At 43.7% G+C, this 12,161-nt stretch overlaps 1 protein-coding gene across 5 annotated transcripts in view; it reads left to right on the top strand.

Annotated features, from left to right (window-relative positions):
* The window catches only part of TBC1D24 (TBC1 domain family member 24), a 32,918-nt gene extending 26,894 nt beyond the window's left edge, over window positions 1–6,024 (top strand). For all 5 annotated transcript variants that reach the window (XM_080981985.1, XM_080981984.1, XM_080981982.1 and 2 more), the window contains 2 exons: window positions 1,118–1,352; window positions 2,418–6,024. In XM_080981985.1, the coding sequence (XP_080838111.1) occupies window positions 1,118–1,352; window positions 2,418–2,572 (390 nt within the window). In that variant the 3' untranslated portion in view covers window positions 2,573–6,024. The remainder of the gene's footprint in view (window positions 1–1,117; window positions 1,353–2,417) is intronic.
* The last annotated feature ends 6,137 nt before the right edge of the window (window positions 6,025–12,161 follow it).

Here is a 12,161-nt window from a genome sequence, read left to right as displayed (position 1 = left end):
GGCTGAATGTTATGATATTCTACCGCAATAAGTGTCTTGATTATTGTTGGGTGTCACACTTTCTCTACCATGGTGTATGATGCAATGTTGCCAAACTAGGAAGTGTAGATATTTTGAATTTCAAGCTTTGGGCAAGTGACCAAGGTAGTATCGGTGCACATGGATTGTTGATGAGCTACCAAAACAAATGTGTCACTCTGAAGTTGGAAGACAACTGGATTCAGTTTGCATTTAAAGGTGAACCTACCAAATTTGCACTTTCAAGAAGCAAACCAAAACACAGCCATCCTTCAAAATTGACACTTCTCTGAATTCTGCCATGCAGTTCTTCAGCCAAGTAATGTATACAAGAACGTATAAGCTAGTGTGCATATAAATATATAACAGTGAAAATAATATACAAGAATGCATTATATCATGGGATATTGCATAGAAAAATGTGTATATTAGGAGGAATTCACACTGAAATGCTGATAAAGGCCTTTTTAAAAAAGTGATGTGGAAATGGGGAGAACAGAACTTAAGAGTGGGGAGAAACAAGAAACGAAAAGTGATATATTCCCCCATCCCTAGTTGTAAGTACCTTTTTCAGATTCACTTAACACACGAGTCTTTACAATTAAAGTGGCAATCAAGAGGGTCACCAAATGAAACATTTGAGTAGCTATACTGATTTTGCAAGATTCCTAATGCAATGTCAGGGAGAGGTTGTGCAATATAACTGCCATAATGTCCTAACACTTCTCTCATGCATTGAAGTCCTGCCTAGAAAGGTAGGCCAGAAATACTCTATATATTGGCTGCTGAGCAATCTGAAAGCCGCCCCCCCCCCCGTGCTCTACAAATATCAAACTTGATTAACGCCTAGCAAGGAGACCACTGAAAGTTGCTCTGAGCTTTACTAAAGGAACAGCAAGTTATCAATATAATAACTTCCCTTTTTAGTGCCTGCCACAACATTCATAGTGCAAATTCATTCTGAAAATCTTTCTTGGGATGTGAGTCAAGTTCTGGCCATCGGGGGGGGGGGGCAGGGGGGAAGAGACGCCAAGTGCAGTGCATTTTCTCTGAAGAATTCCTTCATAACTCCATCTCTCCTCTCGTCTCATCTCTCTAGCTGGTGCCTGAAGTGGAACGCTATGAGTGGGTAATAATCAGGCACCCAGAGCTAGCCATGACAGGACCTGAACAAGGGAACAATTCCTCCCATGTTTCTGACCCTCCATCCGCAACCAGCCTCCCCTCGGACCCCTCAGACCGCCTTTCCCCCTTCCTTTCTGCCCGGCACTTCAACCTGCCTTCCAAAGCTGCATCCATGTTTATGGCTGGTGGAATGGAATGCATCATTATAGGTAAGCCTGTGCTCTTCTGTTGCTGCCTCTTGCAACAGCGCCTTGTAGTTCTGTGTAGGGGCACAAAGGGGTTTGCACTTGTTAAGACTTTTATTCCTAAATCATCTTTGAATCTGGGTTAAAATGAAAGATGGAGTAGGAGAATGATTTTCATCTGATAATCGAGCTGCAGTTAGGCCTGCAATGTTGACAGTTGGCGGGGGGGGGACTATAATAATAATATAATAATTTATTATGTACACCCCACCCATCTGTCTGGGTTTCCTCAGCCACACTGGGCGGATTCCAACAGAGTGATGATGATGATGTGGTAAAACATCAAACATTAAAAACTTCCCTAAACAGGGCTGCCTTCAGATGTCTTCTAAAAGTTAGATAGTTGTTTATTTCCTTGACATCTGATGGGAGGCCGTTCCACAGGGCAGGCACCACTACTGAGAAGGCCTTCTGCCTGGTTCCCTGTAACCTTACTTCTCACAGTGAGGGAACCGCCAGAAGGCCTTCAAAGCTAGACCTCAGTGTCCGGGCTGAATGATGGGGTTGGAGACACTCCTTCAGGTATACTGGGCTGAGGCTGTTTAGGGCTTTAAAGGTCAGCACCAACACCGAATTGTGCTCGGAAATGTACTGGGAGCCAATAGAGGTCTTTCAGGACCGGTGTTATATGGTCTTGGCAAATAGATCCAGTGTGCAATATTTTATCTGTTCTGCATCAGACTCTTGACCATAAGCTCTTCTGAAAGCTAAAATATCCATAATTGAATGCTCTGCATATGCTAGCCTTCACCAACGTGGTGCCCTCCGGATGTTGTTGCCCAAAACATCGGAAGGTGTCAGGTTGGCAAAGACTGGTATACACCTTGGATTCTGAGAGATCCATGAACTCTTAACTGTAGAGCAGTTTGATGGGGTGATAATGTCTTCTCATAATATATATTCACATGTTGGGGCAGCTGAAAGCTGTCATTCTGTGCCTCCAGAAGTAGTGGAACTGAACATGCGATTGGAGCCACTGCTTTGCATCTTGATGCAGGGACAGTGTAACTGTGGTCTTTTCCCCCACAGGCGGAGGCGACGGTCAAGCTCTCTACATTGACGCAGACCTGAACCATGGAAGAACTGGCCACTGCAACACTTTCAACAACCAACCATTGTGCTCTGAAAGTTTCCAGATAGCTATCATAGAGGTTTGGGGTTTCAAGGACACTATGAGCAACTGAGGAGATAGAGCCTACTTTCAAAAACAGCCAGCTCGTGGAGCATATTATGATTCTGACCACAACTCCAGTTGCAAGAATCGAGCTTATTTCTGAATCCACAAAATCAGTAGGCTCCTTTTTTGTAATTTAGAAAGCTAATTTGCAGGGCTCACTTAGATGCAGGGGCCTCATTGTTCAGCCATTGAAGAATCATAGGCAATTTGTATTTGGCTAAGTGATTTATCCTTGACCTCCCGTTCTTACCTCTGGAAACCTTTATGCATATCCTGATATTTTTGGTAGCAAGAAGGTGGCCTCACTGAAGTATCCAAGTTGACTTTTATCCGTGTCAGAGCCTTCATGAGGCCAGATAACATTTCTTATGTCAGCAGGTGCTTGTTGGTGACTGGATTTATCCAGCAGTGTAATTTTTCTTCTTTTGCAGAAGCTTCTAATCCCTGCTAACGTTAGCTTGGATACAGAGTGACTCCCATGCAATCCAAACTGATTGTGTTGCCAGTTTTTCTCTCCTCCCAGCTGCAGTCTTGCTTACTGCGTGCCACGCCAACCTAGAGGCTTCCCCAGATCCTCAGGGGCTGCAGCGGGAAAGGGAAGGATGAGAGAGACCCATTGCACATGTGCAGAACACACTGCAAATGGATTGTTTGATCCAAGCCATTATTTTCTATAACCTATTAGATTAGAGAAATCTGTTAAAAGCACCATTTTGTGTGTGTGCGCGCACACATCATTTACACATCTTACAGCTGGCTGTTGCCCTAATAGCCAGACTTCGTTTGACATTCCGCTGTGTGTGAAGTGAGGCTGACTGAGTAATTTGGGAGTACTTTTCCCCCCTTTGGTCTTCAGTGCCACTGCTCTGTCGAAGGCATCCTATCTGACATGCTGCCATCCTGCTTTTCTGTTTACATTCCTGATACTGCATATCAGTGATACCATGTTTTTTTTTAGGGGGTACATTCAGGCAGCTAACGACCCTTATGGCATATACAACACACTGAACTACTTCCTCCTGAGTCATTGCTATTTGTGTTGAAAAGAAGCTGGGAGGAGCTTGAAGCAGTATTAGCTAACTGACCTCAAACTTTGGCACAGTCTTTTAAAGTGAAGCTATTGCAACAAGTTAGGGAAATGGCCGATAGTTGTTTTGACTATTAAAGGACTGTTTCTTCTAGGGACTCTAGGGGGTGCTGCATCCTTATTAACCTGACAGATACATGGTCACTGGAAGCTTTCTTGCATGCAGCCTTTGGCTGTTTGGTTAGTAGTAACATCTCTTCAGTTCAGGTTGCCACATGGTAAGCAAAGTCTGCCCCTAGACTTAACACAGAAGCATTAAGCACATCTTGTTGGTTTTCCGCTTCCCTTTTTTCGTCTCTGAATCTCTGTGAGATCTGCTCACTCCTAGCTTAGCAAATGAAGAAGGGAGCTTTGCCATATCTGATATCCGCACAACTGCAGTAAAGTGGCCAGCTTAGAAGATTTTCCTTTAGAACTGGTTATTGAGTGTTTTCATTTGATTATGCCCTGTCTTAGAAATGACACAGCCCATGGCTAAAAATGGGGGGAAAGCCAGCTTGTTACAGAACTTGCTCGGTTGAGGCAGTGCAAAACTCAGCATGCTTTAGCCTTTGGGGAGGTTACATGTGCTTGAAGCTAGGAGGTACTTAAGATAATAGCTCAATAACATATCATATAACCTGGCTTATTTTAAGCTTGTTTTGGCCCTTTCTCTTACAATTTCTAGTAATGTGGACAAAATTCTACCTGCCTGATTTGATGGACGTTGTTTGGTAGTGGAGTAATACAGACACAAAAAGAAGCCATTGCATGGTGTCTTACAGCTGAAGCTGTTTGCTCGTGCTGTCTGGGGAGCTTTATCTGCAATGGGACTACCCTCCTCTGAATGAAAACTGGTGGCATTTCTGGCCATCTTTCCACAGCCCAGTCCACTCCCCGTCACTTCACTGTTGGAGTAGAATGCAGCACATGTGAACAACACCAAAACATCCAACTAAGGTGAATTGTTTAGGATGTGGAAGTCTCAGCAAACCAAGTGGAGCATGTTTCCATATCTATCCAGAAGGTGGCACACATTTCTCAGTGGATGTTGACATGGTGAAAAATAAATAGGTGTTAACAGTCATCTAAGCTTTTGTGAAGCAGAGCTGTGAAAGTGGGGGCTGGGATGTTACCTGCAGTCTTGAGAAGGGTGCAGCTCAGAGTCTGCAGCAGGTTTGGCAAAAATTAAAAAAATACTTATATCTCCCTGTTATGTTTCCCAATCTGTTTTAAGTGGGAGGTTTTTAGCATAAGCAGTTTTGGATTATATGTCTTGAAGTCGATACCTTATTCGTGATTTCAATATAAGCAAGCTGATATTAAGTTTTATCCGGTTTCTGTCTTCAGTTTTTGATATCTTGATGATGACTGAAAAGGAGCCATTCTAAAAGTGGTTTCCTGGGAGATAAGTCCCTTCCTTGTAATAATAGGTTGGACAGCAACACTTGCTGGGTTGAGGAAGGGAGAAGTATTGGCAGTAGCAAGAAGTGACATGAATGTAACTAGAAACAGCTTCCAACGTAATTCTTTGGGGTGCAGGCAAATTTCTACCCACCTACAATAGACTGCTGCAGTGCTAGAATTTTCTTGGGAATGTTTCAGTAATTCACTGAGAACCATGTACTTGTTGACAACCAAGACTCCCTATTTCTCATTGAGATTATTTAGCTTTTCTTGCATATGAAGAGAGAACAGAAGAGAAGGTCAATATTACCATTAAAGAGTTAAAAACACCTCATACTAGAAATACTTTGTTTTAGGAAACCATAAAAACTGCTTCATTCATTAAATCAGTTGTTAATCCCAGAACTGATGTTAAGCACAGAATTTATTCTTTTTAAAAAATATATATTCTGAGGTGTTTACTTCTTCATGTCTCTTGAAATAAGTGTTCTAGTTCTCCTCCAAAATCTGAATATGTATATTTTTGCCTCGCCATCGTAATGTGTTAATATCACAAGCAAGCAAGGCCTTTGCCCTCATCTACACACAGTTGGGGCAGAGGAACTCTGGTGTTGCAGATACATATCTAGAAGGTGGACCAGCGGCCAGATCTCAGCTGCTGTCTCCTCCCTCTCTCCCTCCAGGTTGCTGTGTGTCCCTTTGGTGTGTTTTGAGATGAGCATTGTACCTGGTTGTAACGATACATGTGAATGTGCCTACTGCTCCTGACAATGTGGTGATGTTTATTTCCCTGGAGGCAATTGTAGCTTTTGTGCAATGTGACTTTCTTCCCTTAACGTATAGTTTATGTCTCCCTTCCATAATTGATGTCACTGATGGCAGGTGTGTGTGTGTGTGTGTGTGTGTGTGTGTGTGTCTGTGGCCATACAGAAATCAAATTGACTTTTAACAGAAAAATAAACTCTGGATATGACTTGACTCTTCAATGCAGCCACATGGCTATTGGTGCTTCCTATCTTAACTTTTCTGTAAGTAGTTGGTCCTGCAGCCAGCAACTTGTTTAGTTGGCCATGTGCTGGGATACTGAGATCTTGGGTGTGACCACCTGCCACCAGAAACACCAGCACTCTACTTAGGTAGCATGATTCATAATGCCCCCTCCATTATTGCTGTTCTCCTAAGCACCAAAGCAGTCCCTCTCTCTAACAAGCAGGAAGACCAGCTTCTTGGATGCATCTTCCAAGGCAATTAGCATCATCCTTAGAAATCAACCAGGAAAAAGTTTCTGGCAGGGGCTCAGATAGTACCTCAGTTTTATTGCACAGGGCCTCTGAAAACTTGAATGGGTTGCATGCTGTTGAGTCCGCGAAACAAAACCTCTTGGACCATCACAATTCCACATAAACTGGATATAAATCTGGACAGCATGAGAAAGCTAATTACCAACTGATTTGAATATGATAAGCTATGTAAACACAAGGCAGTTCATCCCTTTGGACAAGGGGGATCTTGTGGCAGTTGCTCATACTGTATTAACTAATATGCAGCATGTAGGCCGTTACAGCTTGGCCTGTTTGTTTGTCTCCTGGACCACAAGGTGTAGAAATAAATTGTCAAGATGGTCACAAAGGTTGTGTGCACCACCATGCATTTGAAGCATATGGCTTCCTGCAAAGAGTCCTGAAGTCTGGGATTCCCTAGGATTGTTTTTTTGTTGGGGGGGGGATAATGTGCTTTAAATGTATGGTGTGTCCACTGCCTAAGGCAAAGTTAGACTTTGATGTAGCTATGGCCGCTCTTGCCTTTGGCACCACCCACCACAGGCATGTGGCCCCTGCAAGGCTGCCTGTGGAGGAACGTGGCCCTCAGGCTGAATTCCTCATCCTTGCTATATAAGCATTGTACATTACTATATGCTGCCAACCTAGCAGTTCAAAAGCACGTCAAAGTGCAAGTAGATAAATAGGTACCGCTCCAGCGGGAAGGTAAACGGCGTTTCCGGGCACTGCTCTGGTTCGCCAGAAGCGGCTTAGTCATGCTGGCCACATGACCCGGAAGCTGTACGCTGGCTCTCTCGGCCAATAAAGTGAGATGAGCGCCGCAACCCCAGAGTCGGTCACGACTGGACCTAATGGTCAGGGGTCCCTTTACCTTTACCTTTACATTACTATATAATATAGCAGTACTTCATTCTGGCCTCTAGAGGTCCCTGTTCGGCTGATTTCAAAAGCAGTAGCAACAACTAGACCTTCTGTTTGCAGAAGGCCTTACTGTGGATTCAAAGCTGCTCTTTGCAGGCGGGAGTCTCTTTCATGAGCTGCACCACCAGAGCGGTGGTGCCTAACCTGACCTGGCGCTACACACTGGTACATAGTAACACAGGTCTAGATTTTACTATCACAGCCTTGCAGTGCATGCAGACAGGCATGGGCGTTTTGCTCATTGCCATTTTGCCCATTAAATCTCTCGTCAGCTGGGAGCTGTGGCACATTCTTGGCTTGACAGCATAAGTCTGGCAGGGCCCTACAGCCGCCTTAACCCTCTAAGGCATGTATCAAGTGTACCTGGTTGCCCTTGCCCCCACCCTAGTGTTTACTACCCTACACTGGCCTGCAAACAGCTTCAGAGGAGCAGTTTTCGTCAGGAGCACGAGCGGCTTCCACATGCATTTTCTAAAACACTTTAAATGTAAAGACCAATTTAATGTTGTTTCTAGCCCCCCCCCCCCGAAGTATAGGCTGTCCTCAATTAGAGGAGGAGACATCTGTCTGAATCCCTCTTTGGTAATACCACTGGAGTGAACAAGCAGCAGCACATCAGATCTTTGGACTGATCTGCGCAAGCACACACTACTTCCTTGCAGTTGGAGGTGCAGTTGCACCAGGTGCATGGAGCAATGCTGAAGTATCAAGGTTGGTGCTGCATACAATGAAATATTCTAGCTATTGCTGGAATTCTTTGGGGAGGCAGCGGCCCTTCACTCTGGATAAGCTGGTGCCCACCATACACAGCTCCAGGGACTGTTCCTTGAGTTTCTCCGATGGGCATTTCAAAACCGTGGTGCTAAGCTTCAATACTGCTGCTGCATTATGAGTCACTATGGAGGCAGCACCAGGCATCCTGGAATCTCCTTTCCTGACCAGCAGCTTGAAGAAGCCTGTAGATTATCCTTGCAGCAAGTGCTGTGCTACTATTTCCATCCAAAGGAGAGTGTATGTCTGGTTACAAATTGTCAGTAAAATGGAGCCATCTCACGCTGGCTTTCCACATCTCTGAGCCCCCTTGGGCCAGGATCACAGAAGAAATGCTGTGGCTGATGGGAAAACAACTGCAGGGTGTGCAGCAAGGCAAGCGTAGCTTAAAATGTGGGGTTCTACTTTGCCTGCACATGATGATTTTTCATCTTCAGCCTTATGGTGCTTTAGTAATATAGGAACACAGGAAGCCTTATATTGAGTCAGACCCATTGGTCCATTTAGTTCAGTATTGTCTGTGCTGACTGACAAGCGGCTCTCCAGAGTTTCAGAGAGGAGACACTCCCAGTCTTACGCAGCAGTACCTTGAACTGAACAAGGGTTCTTCCACTGCACTGTGACTCTTGCCCTTAAAAAAATGAATTAAATTTTTAGTCCTCATGATCTAGTCATCATCATAAACTTTTACTGCACTAGCCAAAGGCCATGACATCTTCCAAAAACAGATCTACTGTGGTACCTCGGGTTAAGAATTTAATTCGTTCTGGAGGTCTGTTCTTAACCTGAAACTGTTCTTAACCTGAGGTACCACTTTAGCTAATGGGACCTCCCACTGCTGCCACGCAATTTCGATTCTCATCCTGAAGCAAAGTTCTTAACCCGAGGTACTATTTCTGGGTTAGCGGAGTGTGTAACCTGAAGCGTCTGTAACCTGAGGTACCACTGTATTTGGAGGGATTTGGATTGTTACAGAAGAGTATTCAGCCATGCAAAATAGAAAGCAGTCTTACACACACACACACACACACACACAGAGAGAGAGAGAGAGAGAGAGTGTCAGACCATTGATCTACTTATCTGAGTATTGTCTACACTGACCAGCAGCAGCTCTTTGAGGTTTCAGACATGGATCCTTTGCCAGCCCTGCCTGAAAATGGCAGACATTGAACCCGGGACCTTTAGCATACAAGGCAGATGCTCTACTACTGAGTGGCAGCACTTCCCCATCACTTGCTTCAGGTAAGCTTGAACTCATAAACTCAGTACTGCTGTGCCACCAAACACTGCATCCTAAGTGCTGTGCACTAACTGATTGCATCGCTAGAGCTGCAAAATGCTTGCCTTTTGGAGTAGAACACAAATTTTTGTATTTATATCCTGATTTTGGAAGAAAGTGCAAGGTGGTTAAATGATTTTTTTTTAAAGGGTAATACTTTCCCATGAGTTCTTCCCAGTTATCCTTTGCTGGTGATGTCATTCATCTGTCTGCAGCTCATTCCTTCCATCAGTTTCAAACACTAAACAAGTAATAATTCTATTATAGAGACATCAGGAGGTTGAGATGGGTTTCCACATATTTTTAAAAAGTTGTAAATAATTATTTAAAAGGTTCAGGCCAATACTGTATTTGTCTTCATTTCTAAATAAACCACGACCTGTGATAACCACAAAACAAACCAAGTATAATCTATTTATGCTCCACCAACTTCAAATAAAATGAAGTTACAGAATATAAAATGCATAAGATTGTTAAAAGGCGGGAAGGGGGATTCAAAAAGTCATCTTAGATTGTCTAATGTCCTCCGATGTAGGACAGAGGCAGAAGGCAGAGTGGAATCCAGTATCTGTTGAGGAATGATGTTCCTGAAACTACTGAGATTGTTTCAGGATATTTAGCCGAGATTTTTAAAGTCAACTTTAAAATTACTAATTTTACTTAATGGTGGCTATTGAGTCTTTTTTATGTTTTGTGTTTTAATATGTAGGGATTACCAATATTTTACGGATGGCTTTTATACGTTCTGTTGTCCAATTATGCCAATAAGGGCTGAATGAATAACAAGATTCATGAAGAGTAAGGCTATCTTTGGCTTCTAGCCATGAGGGCTATGCTGTGCCTCCATAGTTGGAGGCAGCAATGCTGAAAACCAGTTGCTGGAAACCACAGGCGGGGATAGTGCTGTTGTGTTCAGGTTCCGCTTGCGGACTTCCCTTAGCTAACTGGTTGACCACTGTGAGAACAGGATGCTGGACTAGCTGGGCCCACGGGGCTAATCCAGCAGGCCCCTGTTATGTTCTTGTATTCCTAACAGCAGCTGAAGAATGAAGAAAACTTCCAACAGCCAAGTCAGGCCTTTCACTTTCAAGTTCCATTTTCTGTAAATGCTGAAGCTGACATCTTTTCATTTCTTACGAAACAGACTTCCCTGTATACAGTGGTACCTCTAGTTACGAACTTAATTCGTTCCGGAGGTCCGTTCTTAACCTGAAACTCTTCTTAACCTGAGGTACCACTTTAGTTAATGGGGCCTCCCACTGCTGCCGTGCCACCAGCACGTGATTTCTGTTCTCATCCTGAGGTAAAGATCTTAACCCATGATACTACTTCCAGGTTAGCGGAGTCTGTAACCCGAAGTGTCTGTAACCCGAAGTGTTTGCAACCCGAGGTACCACTGTATTAACTGACTGGCTGCTTCCTGTTCCACCCCTCCTCCCTCTCCCTATTTAAAAACTACACTTCTCTTAAATTTCCCAACCTCCCTCCCTCTCTCTCTGTATGTCTGGCAGCCAGCCCATGAAACCCATGAGAAATGTAACAGCTTCTATCTCTTGCTGCTTCTAGGGGGGTAAGCCAGGCTACGAGACCTGTTGTCAGTGATAACAAATCCTTTTGTTAAGCATATTGAGAACAAATAACATTTGCTTTTCAGTTTCTTTCCAGATTTTGCAAAAGACGGTTTGTTTGTATACAAAAGCAAACTGAATAGGAGGGCATCATGGCCTGAAAAACTAGAGTTGAAGGAGAGGAAAATGAGCCCTCTGACAGATGAGTGATATTACACATTTTGTTTTCACTGATTTTTGTGTGTGTGTGTGTGTTTCATCCAAGGAGCTCCAGGCAAGATGCAGGTGCCATTATCCCCTTTTTATCTTCACATACCTGAGAGCCAGGCGGAGGAACAATACTATACTTATCATTTGCTTAGTTATTTATTTATTTGAGCAATTTAAATACCCCTTTGGGGAAAAAAACAATCCATCTCCAAGGTGGCTTACAAAAGATTGGGAGAAGGGCCATAGCTAAAGGGGTAGAGCACCCATTTTGCTCAGTGTTGTCTACACTGACTGGCAGTGCTCTCTGAGGTTTCAGACAGGGGTCTCTCCCACCTAGGGAAGTGGTCAAATCTGTTGATTTAGGTTTTGCTCGGTTTCTCATTTCTCCAGTCTTAAATTTCAATTCTCCACATTTCCCAATGAGTTTGCAATTTTTAAAAAAAAAAAGTCGTTGTGAAAATTCATCATTTTACTGCAAGTTTCTCCCGATATACATTCTTGAATGCAATTTTGAGTACTATCATGCATCAGTGTGTGTTTATTTTCAGTAATGCATGCATTTGGGGCAATAGACAAATTTCATAAATTAATAAATAAAAATTGCATGCATTATGGAGAAATGCACTACAAAATTTGGAGAGGTGTGAATTTCAAAAGATGGCTGTGTTTTATGCATTGGTTTGGAAAGTGTAAATCAGGTAGGTTTGCCTTTAAATGCTAATCAAATTTATTCCCCATCTTCCCAAACCTCATTGGGGATGCTGGAGATTAAATCCTGAGTCCTTCTGTGTGGAAAGGGCCTTTTCTGTCCCTCTCTTTCTCACTGCCCAGGGAGGGAGATCCCTTTTTTGCCAGACAGCTGAACTGATTGCTTATAGAGGACGTTCTTCCCTCCTACTTCTGTCACTGAATTCATGTTGACTCCCTTCGCCCATCTCCGACTGGGTTCCCCACCGCCATCAAATTAGGCTGAGGGTTTCAGGTCTCCCTAACCCCTGGTTTCAGCTAATTTCAGCAACAGCGTAATCAACAGGCTGGTGTTAGAGGTGATCCCTATGTGACAGCTGGAGCGTCATAGGAAGCTGCCTTCTCCT

Source organism: Podarcis pityusensis (genome assembly GCF_964106645.2).
Source record: "Podarcis pityusensis genome assembly, chromosome: 14".
NCBI lineage: Eukaryota > Metazoa > Chordata > Lepidosauria > Squamata > Lacertidae > Podarcis > Podarcis pityusensis.
This window is presented reverse-complemented; position numbering and strand designations above follow the sequence as displayed.